We start from the raw sequence: 23,848 nt of genomic DNA on the forward strand, positions 1-23,848 counted from the left end.
GTGTTCACTTATACTATGTTTAGCCATGGATTAACATTTCTCGCATTTCTGATTATTTCCTCGTTTTTGACTCTCGCCCTTGTTGTTAGCAAATGTATGCTAACACAGACCTTTACCTTAACACCTGAACCTGAACCTGATCATGTTGCAAAACCTGTCAGACCTGAAAAATTATCTGATCTGTTTGTTTGGCCAAGTTCCAAATTCATGCATTGTGGTCAAATTAGACTGTCCATTATAACACTGAAATGGTGGTAAAGAAAATGCTGTTTGACAGAATCAAATTTTTTTGGTTTTATATTTTCTGTACCATGGCATTATTGGAGACTTCACCTGGACCATCCTGGAATGATGCACTTATTTATGGTTATCAACAAAAAACATCCCTAACACTATCAGGGTGGAGTTTGACCCTAAAATGAGGAAACAAGTTTGTTAAAAAAAAATTTTGTAAGGCAGAACTTTAAACAGTGAAGAGCACACAGGTGATATGAAGATCCTTCATATTTTACTAAACCTTCCGATGTTTTTAGCATCTGCCAACGCAGGTACGATATGTTCTCTTTCAAGTCTAAGGAAATGTTTCTATTTAATACTGCACTTGTGCTTACAGGAACATTTAGGAGTTCTTCTGTAACCAGTGCTTTGTAGTGCAACCATTTGTTGCAAAGGTCTTGTGTGAGCTCTTTACTTCTACTTATCATGAGATGTTTGTATGCTTGAATTCAGACGTAGAAATGGTTTTCTCTAACCGACAGTATCAGCATGCACACCCAGTTGATTCTAACTTGCACAGGCAGGAGGTAAAGATACTGTAAATCATCTGCTGCCCTGCTTCGCCTTGATGTACTTCTTTTTGTTAGTGTTCAATACTTTCTTGCTATACCATTAATCTGAATTAAATATCATTAGTTTTTTTGGACAATTACTTATTTAAATATTGTATTATGATTTTTTAATCTGTGTAGTTTTTTTTTATTAAAACCAATATCTGGATAAAATTTCATGTCAATTTTTACACCACTGAAACTGTTCAATTAAAAAAAAATCACAAGTTGAATAATTAGGAATAAGTGAGGAAGTGAAAAACTTCCAGGAAATATAAATATAATCTATTCTATGGTATTTGCATACATAATTGTTATGTTAATTATACTAAGAAGTTCAGTTTAATCCATTCTGGGACAGTTTACCGTAACCTGACTTTTGCTCTAATCCCCGAAATACGGTTATAAAGGAGAACATGGGCGCATGTCAGAAACAATACTGGATTTGGTCTGATTTTTGGTTCTCACAGGTTCCCACTCTCTGTGCTCGGTGGCGACGTTCATCATAGGAAACTCTCCTTTCCCTGAATTCATCGTCCTGATAATGCTGGATGATATAATAGTGTCCTACTATGATTCAGATAAACAAACGACAGTTATGAGAGTAAACAGAGCCATAAATGATGAAGAGCAAGAATTTTCTAAAATGATCTTTGGAGCACTGTATGAAGAAATGAGGGCACGTGCGTATCTTCTTAAGGAGCACTTTAACTGCTCTGAAGGTAGGAGATAACTCTGTTGAACTCTGTATACTATATATATATATATATATATATATATATATATATATATATATATATATATATATATATATATGCACAGTTTCGTGTTTTGAACTTAATCAAAGTCTGTAAAAATGCTGTAATTTGGCACTGCGATGTAATACTTTTTTTAGGTGTTCATGTGGAACAAAGGCTGGAATGTTGCAAGTTGCTGGACAACAACATGCAAGGAGAAATGAAGATGATTGATGCTTTCGATGGCTTGAGTGGATTTGAGATGGATTATAACATACACCAGCATTCACTCCACACCGATGTACAATGGCCATTAAGCTTTGGCACGATAAAATACGAATATGCCAAGGCACTTTATCTTCATTTTCTGCAGCCGTTATGCAGCAAAGCTTTAAACATATTACTAAAAGATTTAAGAAATTATGCACTGAGGAAAGGTAAATTCAGTTTCAGGAAACTTGTGTTTAATTCATATTTGGAATAAATTATTATCTATACAATCTGATCCCATTTTTTCTTTTCAATTGCCAACTTTCATTACTTGACCTAGCTATCATATGCAGTATACAAGATGGTATCAAAAAGTTTCGATACTAATTTTTATAACACGCCAACAGAAGGCAGTACAGGGCTGCATGCACAGTCACAGGGAGCACCAACCTTCATAAGTCAGTGTGCTTAAAGGCATTTTCTTGTGTACAACTGGTTCTGATGAAGATCCAGCTTAAAGGTAGCCGTTTTGACACCACTGCGGAGATCCAGTGCATATCGCAGAAGGTGCTTGACACACTCTGAAACATTAGACTTCCAGGACGCATTCCAGAAGTGGCAGGAACGCTGGGAGATAGGTGATAGTGTGTAAACATGGATAAATAAACTTTCTTACTACGTACTTTCTTGTATACAGAGCCAGTCTTGACACTTTTTGATACCACCTTGTACTTATATATCTAATGGTCTAGATTGCATGTGTTATTATCATTACTTCTTCTTCTCTCTCTTACCAGTGAAGCCCAGACTTAGACTTTTGAAACAACTCAACTCACAATCCGGAGCTTTTCGTCTGACCTGCCTGGCTACCGGTTTTTACCCACGACACGTTAATGTGATGCTGCTGAAGGACAACCAAAGCATGCCCGAGCACCTTTTCACTGTGCAAGGACCTTTGCCCAATGCAGATGGAACCTATCAAATTAGAAAGACTATAGAGATCAGTGAGGATGAGCTTCAACAGCAACACAACTTCACCTGCATGGCTACACACCTCAGCCAGGACAACAAGATGGATGTTTACTGGGGTATGGCAGTATGTCTCTATACTATGCATGCCAGTTTTGCATAGATTAGTCCAACCTGTAAGAGGTCCGTTCTTTTCTTGCAGAAATGCTGATCACAGATAGCAGACCAGGTCCGAATGTTACTCTCATCATCATCATTGTACTATTTATGTGTGTGATCACACCAACAGCTGCCTTACTGTTATGGAAGAGAAGGTGTGCAGGTAAAAATGGTTAATTTCACACAACAACTATAAAGTGTATATATATATATATATATATATATATATATATATATATATATATATATATATATATATATATATATATATATATATTCTAGTGTGTGAATATATATATTATATTTTTCTTAACTGTTTTTTATACTTTATAGTTGTACTTTTATACTTGATTTTTTTATTTTATTTTACATTATTTTATTTTTAGATTTCTATTTTTCATGGACAGTCATTCAGATGACATAAAAGTCAGTCAAATGACATAAAAAGTATTTCACTACATGTCGTACTCTGTATAAATGTGTATGTGACTAACAAACATTTTTTTATTTGAATTTTAATAAAAATGTCCTAAATGACTTTTCCTGCATTTTGACATCTAGTTTCTCAACCATCCTCTCAGACGGACTACTCTACTGCCTCGAGTAAGCCTTGCATTCGTAACTATTTTCTATTATTTAATTCTATTTCCAGGCTTCCAAAATGCTCTCATGTGAGCAACAATGAAAAAATAGATTGTCTATATAGTCTGTCCACTCATTTGCCATCTTAGAAAACTCCAGCTCAGTTCACACTAATGTGTTTAACCTAAAGAAAGTTAAAGGTTTTTTTTTTTTACACCTTTATCAGTTTAAAAACTTTGAAGTTCACCCTTGTGTTTTTACAATTTCAGGCACGGAGGAAGAGACCTGTGTAAAGTAGGATGAAGCTGTATGGAACACTATATATAACCTGAAAATGAAGTTTTGAATTGTTTATAAATATACATTTTTTACTTTTTTAATAGATCAAGTAACTCTGGGTGGATTCATGTACAGTGCCTTGAAAGTATTTTATCTTGTTTATTCTTTTTCTCATTATTATTTTACACAGAATTAGATTAAAGGATAAATAAATTCACATTTTTGCTCATTTGTGGACTAAATTTGCACTAGGACATAGTCCATGTATTTTGGTTGCATCCTACTTTTTTACCTTAAGCTGTTTTGCACTTGCGTCCCCCAGTATTTGGTGGATTATGATTTCTGCAGCATTTCGTGCACTAATACTTTACAGTATTGTTTGGTTTACTTTGTCCTGTGAGCCCCCTCACCATGTCAGACTGCTTGCGTCTGTACTGTACGTAATCCTGAGCTAGCAATGACTTAGTCTCATCCCACTTGTTCTCACAGACACCAGGACGTGTATGAAAGAAATCCAGTTTAAGGACAGAGAGAATGCATATATATACTGTAGATGTCTGTGATGACTATTAGACTATTGCGTTGCATATCAGTACACGATGAGCTATAAAAACATGGTTCTTGTACTGTTCTTGGTATATATGTAAGCATCTATCATAAAGATATGACAGTCACAGCATGACAATATACAAAGAAATATAAAAAGAACAAGTCACACAAATTAAGTAAATTACTCCTGGTGGAATAACTTGAATAAGTGATTTTAAAAAGAACAACATGTATAACATTTTATGAAAAGAATTAATCAGGATAATAAGCTTCAGGCATCAGTGGATCAGGACAGTTTTTAGATTGGAAATGGCATGGTGATGCTGCATTGCATCTAGACTGATGTGTTGCTTTAAGTGATAATAAAGTTTTTGAATAACAACAAAATAACAATAAAGATTGACTGATAAAGTTTTTTGTGTTTTAATATTATATTATATTATATTATATTATATTATATTATATTATATTATATTAATGTATTTTTTATTATATTATCCAAACGGTTTGTTCTTTGAAAGTATATATATATATATATATATATATATATATATATATATATATATATATATATATATATATATTTATTTATTTATTTATTTATTTATTTATTTATTTATTTTATTTTTTTTATCTAAAAATACAGAATTAAAACACCAAACTTCCGGTGTACTTCCGGAAATTTTTAAGCGTGCTACACGTTAGTCTGTTGCCAAGCAACCGTTGCTGCTACCTAGGCTACAGCTGGCTATTTGATAAGGTATCAAACGAATGCAAAACAAGTAATAAATAAAAATAACCAATTAATAACAATAATGCTAATCAATAATAAAATTAAATTATGGTTTTATGTTTAATTTTAAAAAAATGAAATAAAACAAACAAATAAATATGTGGCTATTAGGCATAACTATCCGTGAACGTCCGCCTTTGGAGGGATTTGATTAGTCAGAAAATTCGTGACGTAGAACCCCTTTTTTTTGTATTCGCCAGACTGATGCGGATGCTGCCTGGTTGCCGAGTTGGTACTATTTAACTCCAGAGTGTTCAGTATATGCTATGTGTAAAACAATAAACCTACGAGGTAAAACTAAAATAATGTAATTATTAAGATAAATGAATAATGACACTAGATTTTATTATGTTAGCATCCCAGGGTGTATTAGTATAATGTGAGGTATTAGTCCCAATCTGGCAACCCAAGGCTGTGTAGAGCACCTGTAAGGCGGGGCGCCAGGTGACTCCCACTTGTTGTGATGCAGGTTTATCTCTCGGGGAAAAAAGCACAAGTCGTGACAATGCAGCTTAAAAACATTGTCACGACCCGGTTATGTGTCTACAAGGGGAAGAGTTTCGTCTGAACGCAAATTAGCTGTTAATTACGGTGTACAATGAGTGCAAATGATGAGCGAAAGCGGCGAGAAGGAGGTACAGAGAGATAACGGTAAGGGATGCTGTGATTCAGGCCTGGACCAGTTGGTTTCTACATGTTTACTGTCTCCTTTCCTTCTCAAATGTGTCTTAAATCTACTTAATATTATAATGTCCACTATTGCACGAATAACAGATGTTCATAAACATCATAATTGCTTTACTGTATTAATAATGAACTAATTAATTATTATTAATGAACAGTTTATTCTGCACCGAACACTTGCATCTTGTATTGATATTAATAGTGTCGGCCATGTTTTTTTCCCCCCATCAGGCCTCACCTGAATTTTAATGTTTCACTGTTTTACAAAAATTATGAGATTACAGAATTCATCAAGAATACACCATAACACAAGGTCAGCCATATCAGAAGCGTGGAACAGATTCTTTTAATAATGTTTACGTTCTGCAATGTTTCTCGAGCCACTCAATAAGAAAGAAAAAATGTTAAATATATGTATTATATGTATTGTCTATTATTAAGTATCGCATAATATAATATACTGCAAGACTAGTCCATTTCAAATTAAATATTAATATCTTTTCAAGAATCTAGAGTCCACAAATTTGACTGATTTCCCACAAAATGTTGAAAAAATCTCATTATATTATTACATCGTCTCTGTTTGGATCATCGGTTAAAAGCAAACTCCGTTACATCTATTCCATTGCGTGCAATTGTGAAAGCATTATACATTAAATTAACCCATAGATACACACAAGATTCGATTTTTGTTCTCTGGTTGTTCGCTTGTTTGGCAGGCATTTACAAATAAAATCACAAATACCCCAGATGTAAAAAAATGCGTGTCCTGTGTGTACTGGTTTGTCCACCTTTGTCTGTAAGAAGTGTTAAAACTACACTGTAGACAAAATATAGCCCAAATAATGTATTACATTAAGGGCATTCGGCAGACGTTTTTATCTTGATCGAGTTACATTTCTACTTTTAATTCATACATCTGAGCAGCTGTGGGGTTGAGGGTCTTGCTCAGGGGCCCAGGAGAGGTGTGGAAGGGATTCAAACTTATAATCTTTGAATCCAAAGTCAATGTCTTAACCGCTAAGCCAACACCTTTCTTACGATTAAAGTTCTAGATTTTTATTATGCACTTTTTGCACGATCTGTCATCACAAAGAATAGATTTAAGATTTTAAGACGTACATTTGTCTTCAGTTCTCCTATTTATCGAATTTGATTTTTACTAAATAAATAGTTTTATTCTCTGACATTATCTTATAATAATTGTGTTATTATACATCAGATTAATACTTTGATTAGATTTGATTCATATTTCGATTGTATTTTTTCCCCAAATACAGAATATCTTGAACCTGAAGCAGAAAAAACACCAAACTGGAGCAGCTACAAGCTGCTTGCTGATCCATTGTTGGATAGTGAAAAGGAAAAGCTCTACCGCTATGATGGAATTCATTTCAGCGCACCTGTGAGTTTGATGTGATTTTTCCTAGTAGATGATGCATTCAGGCTGTTAGGAAGAAGAATGCAGCTGTTTCGACAGCTTCCTAACCATTATGCATTTTGAAAGGGAAAGCAGGAATTTACCTGAGCTTCCTCTGAGCCATGGCATCCCTCAGGTGCTAAACCACACATGTGCTTTAATTTATTCATACTGCACAAGGCCTAGGGACAAGTTATTTACATTTACATTTGTTCTTGTGGCAGGTGGTGGTTTTATAAATGACTTAGGCAAATCAAGTCTGAACACGGTCCTGCTGAACAGCTTTACAGAGCCTGAGTTTCCACAAAATTTTTTTTTTGCAGAAAAAACACTTTCAATTCTACTGTATATTCATAATTGTGAATAAAGTCCAAGTGCAAAGAAATTGCTATGTAGAAAAGGTGCACAGGCATGGAGCTGATAAGGACTTTGGGATGAAATTTTTTAAGAAGTAACTTGCGTACACTCCTTCTGAGAAAATATTTTAATATACAACATAAAATAGTTATTCTAGCATTTAGATTAAGTTTTAATTCAGTTGCAGCTGCTAGAAAAATGGTGGTTTCTCTCAAATGACCACTGATGGCTAAACTCAACACCTGAATGTTACACTATATGCCAAAAGTATTGGGACACCCGACAGCAATGTGTGGTCCTTCCCCAAAAGTTGAGGCGCACAATTGTATCGGGTGTCTTCGGATGCAGTAGCATAAAATTCTTCCTTCTCTTAAACTAGAAGACTCAAATCTGTTCCAGCATGACAATGTCCCTGTGCACAAATATATCTCCATGAAGATATGCTTTACATAGGTTGGAGTGGAAGATCTCCTGCTATAGTGCTCTGAACTCAACCCTATTAAAACACCTTTGGGATGAATTTTTCACGCTGACTCCACCCCATGCCTCCTCAACTCACCTACATCAGTACCCGATTTTACTAACACTTTTCAAGAACACTCCGAAATCTTATGGATCATCTTCCCAGATGAGTGAAGGTTAATAAACAGCAAATAGGGTCAAAATGTAGAATAAAATGTTTAAAAAGCGCATTACGGTTAGCTGTCCACAAACTTTTGTAATTTTGTATAATATTAAAGAGCAGATTTGTGCAGGCTTTTTTGCTTTTGTTAGTGTTACTAATGCAAATCTTTTTTGTTTGTTTTTTTTTTACTTTACCTCAGAAACAGTTGTCACTCATGACATGCAAAATGTCTTAGTGCCTAGCGACAGGCCATGTGAGCATGTAAACTAATATTCAAAACAAAGCAATTCATTTTTTGGGTCAAAATGCTGTTGAATTGAAGGTTTTGATTAACGACAAGGCAAATCATGGCTTATTTTAATGCGCTTATTTGAATACCTTGTGGTTGCTATAGTAACGATTGCTTTGTGACAAGTTGGATGGCAGGCTTTACGTGTAATAAATTAAAGATATGTAATAACAAAGAACAAAGTGTCTATTTTATATAAAAGATAAAGTTTACTGATGCTTATTTAACATTTTTGGAATGAGTCTCTAGTGTCAGAAGAGCCATTTATATACAAGTAGATGTTTCACCAAATATAATTAGTATTTTTTCTTTGTTGTATAAAAGACCACCCAAAATTATATCACTGGAAACAAAAGTAGTTTATTGTTGACCTAAATTTGTGTTTATATGGAATTTTGAATTTTGAGCTAATCATAGTGAAAAACTCTGGTCTCAGTTTACAAACCAGAGCAACTCCTAATAAAGTAATACCTGAAAATATTGTACACTATTTTTTTTTACAGAATCCTGGAATTCCCACTCCAGAAATCAGAGACCCCAGAATTGCCCGCTTTTGGACCAAGTTCAAAGAAACAAACCTTCCAGTTCCAAAGTTCAAGGTTACAGCACCATTTTATGTTGTATGCGTCATCAATAGTTTATTAATTGTTGATTAGTAATAAATGAAAACCAATTCACCAGTAAATTCTTTATTTTAGATTGACGAGCATTACGTCGGCCCGCCGAAAGAGGTGACGTTCACCAGGCTGAATGACAACATCAAGGCCGGGTTCTTAACGGACATGTGCCAAAAGTTCGGAGAGATCCAAGAAGTGGAGGTTTTGTTCAATCCCAAGAATAAGAAACATTTAGGAATAGCCAAAGTCATTTTTGAAACTGTCCGTGGTGCTAATGACGCGGTGCAAAAACTTCACAGTACGTCAGTTATGGGAAATCGCATTCACGTGGAGTTGGATCCAAGAGGTAAGAAAACAATATTTTACTCCTTGTTCTCTGGGATTAAGAAGTTTGAAGGGGGGGAATTTGAGGCAAAAAAAACTTATTTTTGCAGTTTTCTTGTCATCCAAAACACTAACACAAATGTTTATTTCACATTATATTATAATAATATTATTCTGTCACAATCTCTGCTTACAGGAGAGAAGAGGACACGATATTTCCAGTTGCTGGTCAGTGGACTATATACACCGTTCACTCTTCCTATAGGGGAAGATGCCTGGGGACCACAGTCACCCACCTTCAGCTCTGACTCTCACAATGTGAGTAAGACAGTTACATTTATGGCATTTTGGCAGATGCTTTTATTCAGAGCAACTTACAATTACAGCTGAGCAGTTGAGGGTTGAGAGCCTTGCTCAAGGGACCAGCAGTGGCGGCTCGGCTTGTTGGTGCTGGGATTTGAACTCATGATTTTGTGGTCCAAAATCCAATGGCTGGTAAATAAATGTAAAACAGATGCATTAAACAGACAGAAAGAGACATGTCCTGTAAATGTTGATAAGGTTTTGCAGTTGTTGTTTTCTCATCTTGATTAGGAATGAATTTCTGCTCCCAAAAAGAGCAATTAAGCATCCTTGGTCCCACTGCTAACCATCTTTTGCCATTTGTTTATGCAGGAATATGACCCCCTGAAACGCCTGTCTCATGGATCGTTGTCATCGTCTTCTACGCTCCTTGGCTCCACCCCATTTGATTGTTCCACTCCTATGTCCATGGACACTGCCTATTCCAGCATGTATCAGGACACTCCATGCAGTTTCTGGCAGGATACCCCACACGGCTCGCCCTTGTCCTACAGTAACCCAGGAACCCCACCTCACTGCGAAGGCCTTACAAACACAACAGATACACTAAATGATACACACATCCCAAAAAACATCCCACATTCAACTCCACTCATCACTTCTGAATCCCAACAATCCTATCACAATCCACACCTGGTCCAGCTAACACCACATAAGCCAAATGCGAGGCCGGGTTCTTTTAATACAATAGTAAGTTCCTGGACCTCTAAAGGGCACATGGTATCAGGAGGCCAGTCCCTTAAAGCTGGAAAGGCTCCTCGAGGTGGGCACAGGGGTCGAACTTGGGGCACTAAATACCAAAACGCATACAACCGTAGGCCGGAGCATCGCTACGTACACAGGCCCGGATTTAACAAATCTCATTATCGCTCAGGGTGCACAACCAATCTGGTGCCTTTAGTTACATTTCACGGACCTTCAGTGGCACAGCCAGATAAGTCTCTGGCATCTATGATCCAATCTAGTAGTAGCATGAATAAAATTACAAAACAAACAGACATGGAAGCACCTACAGGAAATATGAATAAGGAACCATTTTTGCCACTATCCCAAAGAGGCAATTTGCATCAAATACAAACCTTGTGCTCACAGCCATTGGCGAAATCTTTGGATGTTTCCCAAAAAACACCTCACAACATCTTTAACTCTCCTCCTCATGTGACTGAGGTGCAACAGCAGGACACTGCTGTGATACAAACTCCAGAACGATGTGCCTCACCTGAGCCAGAGAGAGGTCCCTCCACAGAGTCACTTTCTTCAGAATCATTGCCAAGCAGTCTGGACTCTCGTATCAAGATGCTCCTGGGCACTCAGAGTCCGGATTCAAAAGAGAAAGAGGAGAATTCCCCAAATATTCCTCAGGTCTTTACCAAACCTGGTCCCCCTTCTCCTCAATCCCCTGATGCCTCACCAACCTGGAATTTTCCTGCAGCTTCGAGTCACTGTAGTTCCACAGAGCAAACATCATTAGCATTGGGTTTTGAAGATGTGAGTCCTTTCCCACTCCCAGACTCAGCAGAGGAAGGAGAGGAACCTCATGCAAATAACGAGCAACTGTCCAAAATACCTGTTATTTCAACTTTCTCTTCGATGACACGCCCAGCTCAGCAGTCTCCTCAGCCAACAGCTATGGTAAGAAGAACAAAAAAAAACTTTATATACAAAAGATTCTTTTCCACATGAAAGAGCAAAAATATTATTTGAAGTTATCTTGATTAAGTATTCTCTAAGAGTCTTCAAGTGGGACTTATCTAGATACAGTTCTTACAGGTCAATGTTCTTATGTCTTTCACAGGATATGTTGTCCCTAATTGACAAAGAGACTTCAGAGCAGCCCATTGTACCTGGGATCTGCTCTTCACCTGCTCCTTCTGTGTTCCCGATGCCTCCTCCTCCTGTTCTCCTGCCTCCACCAGGCTTTCTTACAATACCACCCCCGGTTCTTCCTCCTATGTGTGCACCTTTACCTTCTTTACTGCCCCCAGGTCCAGTTCGGATCACTTCCTCTCCTCCTCCTTCTAACCTCTCTGTACCTGCATCACCTTTCTGCCTGCAGCCAAAGCTCCCTGTTGGGCAGGTGAACAGGCCCTCAAGGTGGACCAACCCTTCTGGTCCTTCTCCATCTATACCTCTACCTATCCCGACCAGAATAACCCAGGGGAAATCCCACACTGTTTTTCCACCACCTTTCCCACCTCCTTTTGCCAGTCTTCCTCCTTCTTTTCCAGGTGTGGATGGAATCAGACATGCACCAGGTCGAACTTTTAATATAGCAGCTGCCCCTGGCTACAGAGCTCCGTGGCCACCCGTGCTCCTACCCATGTTTGACCCCTCGGTGCCGCCACCGGGCTACTTACCTGCAAGTGAGTCATTCCACAAGGCCACGGTGGATGGAGTGATGGCCGTTGTAGCTGCAGAACTGAGGGTCATAGTTAGAAAGGACATTCATCGAAGGATGGTTGAAGGTGTTGCCTTTACAGCATTTGATCAGTGGTGGGATGAGATGGAACACTTGGCGAAGGTAAAATATGCATAATGCTGATTAATTCTCTTAAGTATGTCCATTTTCTATTAGTTTCACATTTAGCTTGTGAAATACATTTTTTGAATCAGTGTTATGTTTCTGAAGCATGAAAACATATCATCTCATTTTTATGTGATATGTGCTACAGGTATCGATGGTTCCTGTGAAATCTGGAGAAAGTAAAGAGAAAGAGCCTGTGAAGCTTAAAGTTTTGGAGCCATGGAAGACTGCAGAGAGTTTGGGGTCAGAGGGCATGATACAAGGCCCAGGACTGGGTTTGGGCCTCCGCTCCACACTCAAACTGCCATCATTTAAGGTACCGTCAATCAAACATTTTTGCCTAAATCAATAATAAACCAGTATAAAAATGTTGTTGTTTTTGTTGCCAGTAGCTCAAGTTTATTCACTTCATTTATATTTGTAGAGCAGTGTAACCATCAACATCAGCTCAAAGCAGCTTTATAGAAATAAAGAAACAATTGTAAGTTTATCCCTAATGGGCAAGCCAGTAACAGAGACAAGGAAAAACTCCCTGAAATGGCATGAGAAAGAAACCTTGAGCAGAACCAGGCTCAAAAGTGAACCCATCCTTATCTGGGTGGCACCGAATGTCCATTCATTACAGTTTCATCCAAGTTTAGGTAATTGATAAAACGATTATGGAGGGAGACCATGGAGTGGTTTAGGTAGTTAAGCATGATGGACATGGTTCATCATTTGAGCTGTGCTGCTTGTGGTGATAGTGTGTGTCCACATATTTATTCTTCTACTAACCCTTACCTTTGTTTTGGGTTGGTTGGTTTACCATTCAGGATTGTGTTTGTCATCATTCTTCCTATTATTAATATTATGTTTAGGTAAAACGAAAAGATCCGTGTGGGGAGGATGTTATGGAGTCTAAAATGTCCTGTCCCTCCTCTTCTCCATGTCACACACTTTCAGAGGAAGCAGGTCAGTGCTTTCAGTGCAATAATATAGAAATAAAAAACTAAAAATATAGAACAATTCAACTGTTAATAATCATTTACATTTTGATTAAATCTGTTAATAAAATGGTCCGAGTAGCGTTTCAAATCAGCATTGTTAGGAATGTAGAAATCCTGGTTTTCTTTAATCCCATTCCAAACATGTTGTTATGTTTAGAGACGGGGCATGACACAAACATGCAGAACGAAAAAGTGGACGAGCCTCAGAAGGAATGGGTGGTCCCTGTGGTGAAACGGCGCCATGCCAGACCTCTGGAGCTGGACAGTGATGAGGAGGAACCGGAGGAGGAAGACGAGGAGAATTCTGGGAATGTGGAGGAGTTGGGTTCTGAAAAGAGGAGAGCAATAAGATTTCAGATCATGATCAGGTATAACACACCTAGCAAAGGTTTGATTTTTTTGTTATTTCACCAGATCAAAACACTTTTACAAATGAAATTACTTGTCCTTCTAGGAGGATAATGAGGGAGAAGAAGAAGAAGAAGAAGAAGAAGAAGAAGAAGAAGACGGTGACAAAAAAGAGGGGAGGTTTTCTGCTGTAAATGGAGAAGAGAGAGAAGGGACACTTTCAGTTGTGGTAGATGATGAAACTCACTCAGACAAAGGTACTATGTAATACAGTACTCGCTAGCTAATGCTAATTTGTCACATGATAAGTTCATTAATTAATGAACATGAAGTAATTTTGTTTTTATTGTTCCTCAGAGATAATCAGCATAACCTCATCCATATCCTCTTCCATCATGGATTCTGATTCCACAATCTCCTCCAGATCTGATTTGAGCTCCTCTTATGAGAGTCATGACTCCTCTGACTGTGAGGAGTCTGAGGAAGAAAATGAGGATGGAGGAGAAAGTCCACCATCAAAAGCTCCTGAAGAAGAGAGAGCAGTGGAGGAGATTTGGATATCATCAGATGACGATGCTGAAGAATATACATCTCACATATCTGTTCGCTCTTCTGTGGACTCCTGGGAGGACGAGCTCGCCCCGCCTCGGACTCCGTCTGCTCCACTGTCTAATGATGGCGACCCGGACGACACATTGCTAGGTGAGGACATCAAATAAGCAAGGCATGGATGCCGATTTCACCACAAACCTCTGTACATAACTTTCTCATTATATATGACTTTCTGTCATATATAACCTTGAACTAAACAAAAAGGAAGCTGATGGTTTCTGTGAAATCTGGAGGAAGCAAAGAGAACGTTTTAAAGCTATAGCAGAATGCAGATAATAAAATAATATACAGCATACTATACTCATCTTGGACAACTGGAATTTTTTTTTTTTTAAGCACAATGGTGAATTTTCCCATTAATATTTATTTATTTAACCTTTTTGGAGTGAGTCTCCATTGTTAGTGCTTTGTACCTTTCTGTGGTAATGCTGTATCTTGAAGGTTTTTACCACACACGAAACTCCTCAGGAAAGAGTACCCTGCGTTTCCTCATGAAAAAGTACACTGCTGCATTTTCTTATTACAGGTAGTCACCGAGGTACGCTGGTTCCACTTACGAGTTTTCAATCTTACGCTGACAAAAAATTGTACCAATTGTGCTCATGCTATGAGTCTGATATATATAGGACTCTGCCTGGATGTACAGTAAAACCTCGATACTCGCAACCTTGACACTCACGACCTCGATAGTTCGAAATGTCTTGGTGTTAGAGCTCATATTCTTTCTGTATTTTAGGTGTTTTGCACTGGAACAGAGCGTACTGATTAGTCTCATTAGCTACAGGTGTGCTTATTACTGCTCATTTTATCCGGCTCCTCTCTCCACTCGAAAAACCGGTGCTTGTCCACACGCCTGCTGCCACATATTTATATACTGTAACTTTATACATGATTGTACAGTAAATTGCTGTTTTGCTAAATGACGTATTAGTTAAATTCTTAAAAAAAGTGCAATGTACCACCCCATACTGATCACCATTCTTTAAGAATCCTGGGTAGGCTAGGCCATGTGTCGAATTACGATATTTTCAAGTTACAACGGGTTCATCAGAACGCATCTCCATCGAAAGTCGGAGCTACCTGTATTAATTTAAATGTGACAAATGAATGACATATATACGCTATATTTCCAAAAGTATTGTGCCACTTGGTCATAAGTATGGTATGTGTCCAATTTTGCTCTTATAATTCCCTCCACTCTTCTGGGAAGATGTTCCACTAGATTTTGGAGAGTGCTCATGGATATTTTTGTTCCTCAGCCACAAGGGTGTTATGAAACGCAGGTGAGGTAGGTGAAGAGGCCTGGGGTGCAGTCAGCGTTCCAGTTCATCCCGAAGGTGTTCAGTAGGGATGAGATCAGAGCTCTATAGCAGGCCACTCAAGATCTTCCTCTCCAAAGCATGTAAACCAGATCTCACTTTGTGCACAGGGGCATTTTTTTACGGGACGTTTTTTATATCCTCTGCAGGCACTGATCCACCAGAGGAGCTCCGAGTGCGAGTGTTTCTGCACAGCTATGGCTGCCAGGACCCAGTCACACAGCACTTATCCAACAAGCTCGAGCTGTCGGACCCGGCTTTGGTTTCTTCAGCAGATGAGCCAGAGCTGCAGTGCCCCCCATCTCCAGTATATAGAGAGCTCTCCTCTGGTATGATACACATGACCAGCTCTAAGATTACACCAAAGATACAAAACAAGACTTGTTTCTGTAATTAAAGTACACAAACATTTGTAACAAATTTATATTATGACATTATATTACGATATGTATTATCATATTGTATATAGAATATATACAGATTTAATTGTGGATCGTTAGAATTGATAGTAACAAGGAAACAAGTAAGTTTTTTATTATTCATTTGTTACATTTATTAAAGTAACTAATTGGGAAGATACAATTTTTATCATAATTGATTCTAATTTAATTAATTTGGTCAAGTTGCAGTGCAATCTCAAGATAATTTATATTTAATGGTAGTTAATACGTTTCTGTTTAATATTCACAGATGAGGCAATGGAGACAGAACTGGAGGATCCGGGTTACATAAATGAATTACTGGAGGATTTTGGGAACGTCAGACCCCCCACCCCAACAGGTTCCCTTTCGGAAAGTGAGACGGAGCTTGAGCTTAGGCACAGGTCATTGCCCCCTGTTGCAGACGAGGTGGAACCGCCCTGTACTCCTGGAGGAGGTTTTGAAACAGAAACTCCTGTTCTATGGCCAGCTCCTACTACTCCGATTCTCCCTCCTCCACCCTCACCCACAGGCTTCCATCTTTTTCCCTCTCCTCCACTGTACTTGTCTCCTCCCATCCCATCTTCTTATCCTGCCTATGAGGAAACCCCTAAAACTCCAGGCAGGAATAACAGAGAGGAGCAGATACATCATACAGCAGTGAATACACGAGATGCAATGCTCAGGATGGCGATACACAGATCGTTCTCTCCTTGCTTTCTTTCAGTATCCCCTCACACAGGAAACGGTGTTCCCAGAACTCCGGGACGAGACACAGATCCATCCTCACCTCTTTCCGATGACAGCGAGGCTAATTTTCAGCAAAGGGAGCATTGGCGAGGTCAGCGTCCAAACTACTCGCCTCAAATCCACGTCCACAGCACCAGCTCCTCTCCTTACTCCTCCGATTCCTCCAGTTCAGAGAGTCGAGATCTGGGCTGCACTACCAATCGTTTGGGACGTTTCAGTGTTGCGCATCTCAGAAAGCGAAGAGAACGGATGCAGCGAAAAAGGAGGATGATCCTCTCACAGAGAAACAGACGAAACAAGGAGGAATTTACACACACCCCAGTGCAAAGTTCATTCCCTAAATCATCATCTGATGCGGCTCCAGGTTTAAGCATGGAACATTCGACAGCTCAGGCCAAAAAGCCACTGCAGGGACTTGAGAACCGGTTAGAAAACAGGCTTTATCCAGGACCAATTGAGAACCAGAGACTTTCTAAATCACAGTACCCATGGAGAAAAAGAAAATTATGGCTTTACACTTCAAAGTTCACCCCTCGGTCAAAACGGAGAGAAAGGCTGCTGATCGATGCGGTCTGGACTAGAGGAGTGAACATGGAGGAGATCGGCCACTTGAAAGCCTCGTACGAGAGGATGCTGCTACAAAACAACACCTCTGAGTGGCTCAGAAGCACACACTGGGTTTCTCATCCTCATATCCTTATATAGATTATTGATCTGTGTGGGTTTTGCCAATGTTTACAACTGGGGTTATAAATCTGAGAAGATGGTATCAAAAACTTTACAGATTTGCTCTGTTTACAAATTTATTTTTATTTATTTATGTTTACACACTATCCCCTGCAAAACAGTATTCTTGCCCAGCAATACAGTGCTCCCAGCATTTCTTCCACTTCCGGAATACGTTCTGGATGTCTTCTTTTCTAAGTGTGTCAAGCACCTTTTGCAATCTGTGCTAGATCTCTGCAGTGGTGTCAGAATGGCGACCTTTGAGCCAGATCTTCTTCGGGAAATCCACAAGAGCCAAATCTGGCTAGTAGGGTGGGTGCAGAAGTGAGATCATGCTATTTCCTACGAGAAACTCACGTGTGAGGAGAGCTCAGTGGCAGATTTTTGCCCTTTGTTCTAACTTGCTGTTCATGATAAAATCGCAGACGTAGTAACACACAGGGTCAGAATAGCAGACATGGTCAGAATAGCACCAGTTGACTAATGAAGGTCGGTGCGCCCTGTGACTCTTCATGCAGCCTTGTGCTGCCATCTGCTGGCGTTTTGCAAAACTAGATTCAAAACTTTTTTTTTCCACGCCCAGATGAATAGGTACAGAGTAGTGAAAAATACATCTTTTTGTTACTAAATAGAGAGAAATTGAATAAAAATGGGTTTATGCCCCTTTAACTTTGCCTTTTTGTTTCATGTTTTTCCACTTTCTTTCTCTTTTTCATTTCTTTTCTTTTGAATAAATTATTATTCGAATTTTTTTTTGTTAGTTTGTTTTTTCTTTTACAATCCCCCCAGGCAAAACCCGGACCTACCATACCTTTATAATGGTGTGATCTGTAAGATTTTTGCCTAGTTGATGCAGGCAATCGAGGTTTATCAGTAAGGAGAATTGTGGGTAGCTGATTTCTGTCGCCCTCTGCTGGCAACCGATAGTGTAGCATGGCCTCTTACATTAATATTGCATATAACTGTTTCGTTTTATTGGAATTATTATAGATTTCTAAAAATTGTATATCGGAATTCACACAGCAATCTTAAATAGAATTCATTTATAAAGATGATTCTGAATAATCACTTTGCACCAGTGATCTCTTTTCACCTCTATGTTATTTTGAAGGCATATGGAAAGAAATCTTTGTTTATACTCAACTGCGATTTCTTCAAGTGAATGAAACTTAAAAGTATTATTTGCACACAATTTGAAAGCCCTAGTGTATGTTCCTTGACTTCACCTCACCTAGCAGTGTTCCTTTGGAATGGCCACCGAAATTGCCAGTCGGCGTTCGATATCACACGTCCGGGTCGGCACGTACAGAGGGATTTTACGTCATCAGCAAGAAGGACAAACTGCGCTACCTACGACACACACACACTGTCTCGGGATTACTGACTACGGACACTCAGGTAAGAGGTAGATGCATAGATGGACAGAAAGAGAAAACACCAGCCGACCTGAGAGTAAAAGTTAAATACGTCAATTGCAAGCTGACTTTAGCATTTGAGTGACCAGTTTAGTAGGTCAGTATTGAGCACATGGTAAAAGAAATCTTTTACTAGAAAATGTGACACCTTTTTTTTTCCACACATTAATTCCATTATAACAAGTCAAGATTCAAAACTTTATTCAATTTATACATTTTATGTCCATGCAGTATAAGAACGCTTCATCTCAGCTTCCCTCATCGACCCGTTCTGGATCAGATTTTCGAGCTGAACAGCGACGCCTGCTCTCCTCCTTCAGCTGTGACAGTGACCTGCTCAAGTTTAACCAACTGAAGGTGCGACTCACGCACATCTACAGCTTTTCTGCTGATTCCTTCTTGTTTTACACACTACACTAGACCGGTTTCCATTCAGGGTGTATTCCCACCTCACTTTTCCCAGGATGGACTTGGGTGTATTTTACATCTGATTCATATGGTTAATTTATTTTTAATTAAAATGTGTCTTGTTGAATTTAGTTCCGTAAGAAGAGGCTGCGCTTCAGCAGGAGTCACATCCATGACTGGGGATTGTTTGCTGAGGAACCGATAGCTGCTGATGAGATGGTGATCGAATATGTCGGACAGAGCATACGGCAGGTGAGGCGAATGATACTGCCGTCGTGTCCTACCCGAATCAATCCACCTCTTATTACCATCATAATGACACCAAGCATCAGTATTATAGAGAAACGCAGTATAACAGAGCGCTGCATCACAGAGCGCGGCATCGCAGACAGGAATCTCATACAGCGAGAATGGATGCTTTTACTGAAGAAGAAAACCCAATGCACACAATTCAACACATCTTCATTCAAACAGCCACAGCTGCACCACCTGCATACATCATCCCATACATCATCCTTTTTTTTTTTTTGGTGCATTACCGTTTTCCTGGGGATTTTTAAAAAAGGTAAATTGTTTGTTTTTGAGCAAATTCCACATTAAAACGCAGAAGTATAAACGGTTCATGGAAAAACATTACTGTTTTAAAATGTTTCTGTGACCTTTTCTTACGATGTCCTGCTTTTCAATCAAAATCTTCTCCACTCTCAGCCATTTTGGAATGAAAAAACAGAGGGCTTAAGTTTTCTCTTTCCCACAACACATTTTTCCTCAATTCTTGTATAAAAGTACATTGTTTCAGACCTGATGTCGTTCGAACGCTGTGTTCAGGTGATAGCAGACATGCGTGAAAGACGCTACGAGCAGGAAGGCATCGGCAGCAGCTACCTGTTCCGGGTCGACCAGGACACCATCATCGACGCTACCAAGTGCGGGAACCTGGCCCGGTTCATCAACCACAGCTGTAATGTAAGTAGTGATTCGTACTCTGCACTACTTCCTACTTAGCTTAAGACTGAATGTGAAATCAGTGAATAACTTGGAAACTTGAATGAACATGAAATCCAGAACAAAGATCTGTACTTCTTGCTCTGTGCTGATCCGGAAAAGCCTCCAGCAGTGTAGATTATAAGGTTGTGTTTTTTTTTTTACTCTTGTTTACGTTCAGCCAAACTGCTACGCCAAAGTCATCACTGTCGAAGCCAAAAAGAAAATCGTCATCTATTCTCGCCAGATGATTAGCGTCAACGAAGAGATCACGTACGATTATAAATTCCCCATCGAGGACGAGAAGATCCCCTGCCTGTGTGGAGCTGAGAACTGCAGAGGAACCCTCAACTAGACAGTGAGCGATCGGGATACGGCGCCATTCTTTTATAAACATCTAGAGATGCTGTTTTAATCCCCACATGTGACATCAGTAACAGTTATCAGTTACAGTTCACAAGAGACTTGCAATCATGTGGGTACTTCTTTTATGTAAATTACTTTAATAATTAATGAAACAGGGCGAGTCACTGCTTCAGAGATACACAGCCTAACAATGGCTATGGTTTAATTAGAAAATGTAACCAGGGTTCGATCCAGAGGTCGTGTGAACGCAGATCAATGTACAGCGCTGTACAGTCAACTTACATTAACATTGGAATTCGGGAACATCACACATCAGTCTGTGTGGTATTACGATTCAGTGTGCAGGACAAATAAAGTATATTTTCTTGCAGGAACTGAGTTCATCAAAGAACATTTATCATCTCAATTTGTCACTTTATCCAAAGCACCAGGTGCATGCAGACCAGTGGCAGGACGTCAGATCAGGGTCTTCTCTGTTTGCCTGAGAATCATTGACTTATGTTTTCATTTTTTTTTCCATGAATATGTATTAAATTATTTACAATAGACTATTCTCTTCATTTTGTTCACTCGCGCTGCTTCCTGCGGTGTAAATACAGATAAAAAATTCTATCCAATCAGATTTCAGCATGTTACATCATGTTTTGCCAGCATCAAAGTACAGTGTTAAGTACAGCAGTGTTAAGTGCTTTAACCAATCAGATCTCAAGTTAACGATGTCAGGGCCATCCAGCACGCTTACAGTAACATTGCCATTTTTACATCCTTTGTAACAAATATTTGTGTGCATTTATTTGCTGTTTTTTCATCCCACGATGGCTGAGAGAGAAGAAATTGACTTGGATATACTTACAAAACCGGGCTTTTTAAGAAAAGCTGACCATCGTAAAGACGGTTGCCCCAAACAGTTTAAAACAGTTGAGATTTTTCAATCCACCTCTTAATTCCATCTCATACAGTGACAATGAGTGTCATTACTAAAGCAGGAATCCCAATGAACAAATCTTCTTTCACTGCAATATCAACTTATAAAATGACCCCAGGTTTTCCTGCATTTCTTTGAACCCCCCATGCATTACGGTTTTCCTGGGGGTTTGAAATGTAGGCAAATTGTGTGGTTTTGTGCAAATTCTACAGGAAAGAAAATGCAAAAGTATAAATGCTGGAAGCTCCTGCTGGTTTGGTAAAAAAAAATAAATAATAACATCGTCACTGTGATATTACAAAACATTTAGAGAATACTGCACTGATGTAAATTTGACTACAGTTTTAACATTTTTAAAAATCACAGCTTTTGTTCATACATATAAAAGACATATGAGGGGATATGTTGGTAAAGAAAGGTGGATTCAGATTTTATCCAATTCCTGTTGGGCGTGAGAACAGTGAGGTTCCCCCTGGCGTGCTGGTCTGAACCATTTATACTTTTGCATTTTCTTTCCTGTAGAATTTGCACAAAACCACACAATTTGCCTTCATTTCAAACCCCCAGGAAAACCGTAATGCAGGGGGGGGGTCAAAGAAATGCAGGAAAAACCTGGGGTCATTTTATAAGTTAATATTGCAGTGAAAGAAGATTTGTTCATTGGGATTCCTGCTTTAGTAATGACACTCGTTGTCACTGTATGAGATGGAATTAAGAGGTGAATTGATGTGGTAGGACACTACTGAGGGCCTAGGTGTGAAATGCATACTGGTGTACACACACACACACACCAATGGAGAATTTAGTGCTTTCAGTCCACCTAATAGCATCTTTCATGGAGGTGAGAAGAAACCAGAGAAACCTATGACTTCTATGAGGAGAACATGATAGTGCAGACACAGAGCAACCATGGACCCTTTTGGTGCAAATTCTTAGAACGTGAATAAAAGGATGATCCAGTATATAATAAATATAATATTTAAATATATAATATTTTTTTATTATACATAAAATGGTGAGAAAAGTTCTCTTGGAGAATGCGGGCATCGATCCCGCTACCTCTCGCATGCTAAGCGAGCGCTCTACCATTTGAGCTAATTCCCCGGTTAGGAAATGGCCCTTCACAAAGCATAATATGGTCTTTCCCATCTTTCAATAACTATTTAATGGGATTAATCAATTGTACTAAACTGAATTTACACCCGCTCGGTTCAAATCAAGTGCATATTATTCCATAAACTCTATTATCCTATCCTATAATCTATTCATACTAACCTACTAACTTCCCTAGAATCCTGTCGTATAGATGCATGCGTGCAATAACCTGCTGAATGATTGTCAAAAGCTGGATTATTCCGCTAATTACGATAATATATACCTTTTTTTGTTTTATCTAGCACGTTAACTCAATTAACTTTTAGTAAGATGATAATTTCCTACTAAAGTACCTCTATTATCAGTGTATTAGTCTTCTCACGTTTTAAAACAGCTGAGCTAATAATACATATTTGTATTAGTATATAAAAGCAATAAAAACAATAATAATAATAATACTTTTTTTTTTTAGTATACAATATTGTTCAAATATTTTTTATGAACGAAAAAGGTTCGCTTGGAGAATGCGGGCATCGATCCCGCTACCTCTCGCATGCTAAGCGAGCGCTCTACCATTTGAGCTAATTCCCCCTTATACAAATACAGTGGCAAGTCACAATCCCAGTGGACACAGTGTCGTTGTTAGTTGCTTCTTTTTTTTCATGCTTCTCCCATTAGGGGGCGCTACAGCAGATCATCCGTCTCATCCACACCCCCCTGTCCTCTACATCTGCCTCTTTCAAACCAGCTACCTGCATGTCTTCCCTCACCACACCCATAAACCTCCTCCTTGGCCTTCCTCTTTTCCTCCTTCCTGGTGGCTCCATCCTCAGCATTCTCCTACTGATATACCCCATGTCCCTCCTCTGCACATGTCCAAACCATCTCAATCTCACCTCCCTCACCTTGTCTCCAAAACGTCCTACATGTGCTGTCCCTCTAATAAACTCCTTTTTAAACATGTCCTGCCATAGCCTTTATATTTATTTACTGTAAATATGTTTACACACACACACACACACACACACACACACACACACACACACACACACACACACACATATCTATCTATATATATATCCTCGTTGAACTGAAGGCATCCAAATATATCCTTCACGATTGTGTGCTTTTAACTTTGTGGGTAACAAACGTCTAGTTTCGTTTGACCCATAACAGGAAGAATTCCT

General features: G+C 38.8%; 2 protein-coding genes and 2 non-coding genes across 6 annotated transcripts; 2 read left to right on the plus strand and 2 right to left on the minus strand.

Moving 5' to 3' along the window:
* The first annotated feature begins 249 nt into the window (after positions 1-249).
* Positions 250-4,683, plus strand: LOC124399855 (T-cell surface glycoprotein CD1b-3-like). Of its 3 annotated transcripts, none has more exons than XM_046871116.1 (7): positions 250-548; positions 1,298-1,549; positions 1,723-2,001; positions 2,572-2,862; positions 2,946-3,065; positions 3,464-3,505; positions 3,754-4,683. In XM_046871116.1, the coding sequence occupies exons 1-7, from the start codon at positions 491-493 to the stop codon at positions 3,780-3,782; spliced, it is 1,071 nt and encodes a 356-aa protein (XP_046727072.1). In that variant the 5' UTR covers positions 250-490; the 3' UTR covers positions 3,783-4,683. The 3 variants fall into 3 exon arrangements, with proteins under 3 accessions (XP_046727072.1, XP_046727073.1, XP_046727074.1); XM_046871117.1 differs by having other exon boundaries at positions 2,946-3,057; XM_046871118.1 differs by lacking the exon at positions 250-548 and having other exon boundaries at positions 937-1,549.
* An 898-nt stretch (positions 4,684-5,581) lies between these two features.
* On the plus strand, positions 5,582-21,100 carry setd1bb (SET domain containing 1B, histone lysine methyltransferase b). The gene is made up of 19 exons (XM_046870887.1): positions 5,582-5,756; positions 7,070-7,194; positions 8,984-9,079; positions 9,179-9,443; positions 9,618-9,739; positions 10,097-11,416; positions 11,580-12,305; positions 12,457-12,624; positions 13,166-13,259; positions 13,452-13,662; positions 13,749-13,822; positions 14,000-14,344; positions 15,723-15,902; positions 16,264-17,433; positions 18,700-18,866; positions 19,115-19,240; positions 19,424-19,543; positions 20,120-20,257; positions 20,457-21,100. The coding sequence occupies exons 1-19, from the start codon at positions 5,714-5,716 to the stop codon at positions 20,628-20,630; spliced, it is 5,664 nt and encodes a 1,887-aa protein (XP_046726843.1). The 5' UTR covers positions 5,582-5,713; the 3' UTR covers positions 20,631-21,100.
* A 1,497-nt stretch (positions 21,101-22,597) lies between these two features.
* trnaa-agc lies at positions 22,598-22,670 on the minus strand. The gene has a single exon. It is a non-coding gene; the product is annotated as a tRNA-Ala (tRNA).
* A 509-nt stretch (positions 22,671-23,179) lies between these two features.
* Positions 23,180-23,252, minus strand: trnaa-agc. Its single transcript has one exon. It is a non-coding gene; the product is annotated as a tRNA-Ala (tRNA).
* Between the last annotated feature and the right edge of the window lie 596 nt (positions 23,253-23,848).

This window comes from Silurus meridionalis, chromosome 17 (assembly GCF_014805685.1).
Source record: "Silurus meridionalis isolate SWU-2019-XX chromosome 17, ASM1480568v1, whole genome shotgun sequence".
NCBI lineage: Eukaryota > Metazoa > Chordata > Actinopteri > Siluriformes > Siluridae > Silurus > Silurus meridionalis.

Coding starts and splice junctions, on each gene's coding strand:
- LOC124399855 (XM_046871116.1), top strand. CDS start 491: ATGAAGATCCTTCATATTTTACTAAACCTTCCGATGTTTTTAGCATCT. Junction 2,002..2,571: donor AAATTATGCACTGAGGAAAG/GTAAATTCAGTT, acceptor CTCTCTTACCAG/TGAAGCCCAGACTTAGACTT. Junction 3,066..3,463: donor ATGGAAGAGAAGGTGTGCAG/GTAAAAATGGTT, acceptor TTTGACATCTAG/TTTCTCAACCATCCTCTCAG.
- setd1bb (XM_046870887.1), top strand. CDS start 5,714: ATGATGAGCGAAAGCGGCGAGAAGGAGGTACAGAGAGATAACG. Junction 7,195..8,983: donor GAATTCATTTCAGCGCACCT/GTGAGTTTGATG, acceptor TTTTTTTTACAG/AATCCTGGAATTCCCACTCC. Junction 17,434..18,699: donor ACACTGGGTTTCTCATCCTC/ATATCCTTATAT, acceptor ACTTCACCTCAC/CTAGCAGTGTTCCTTTGGAA.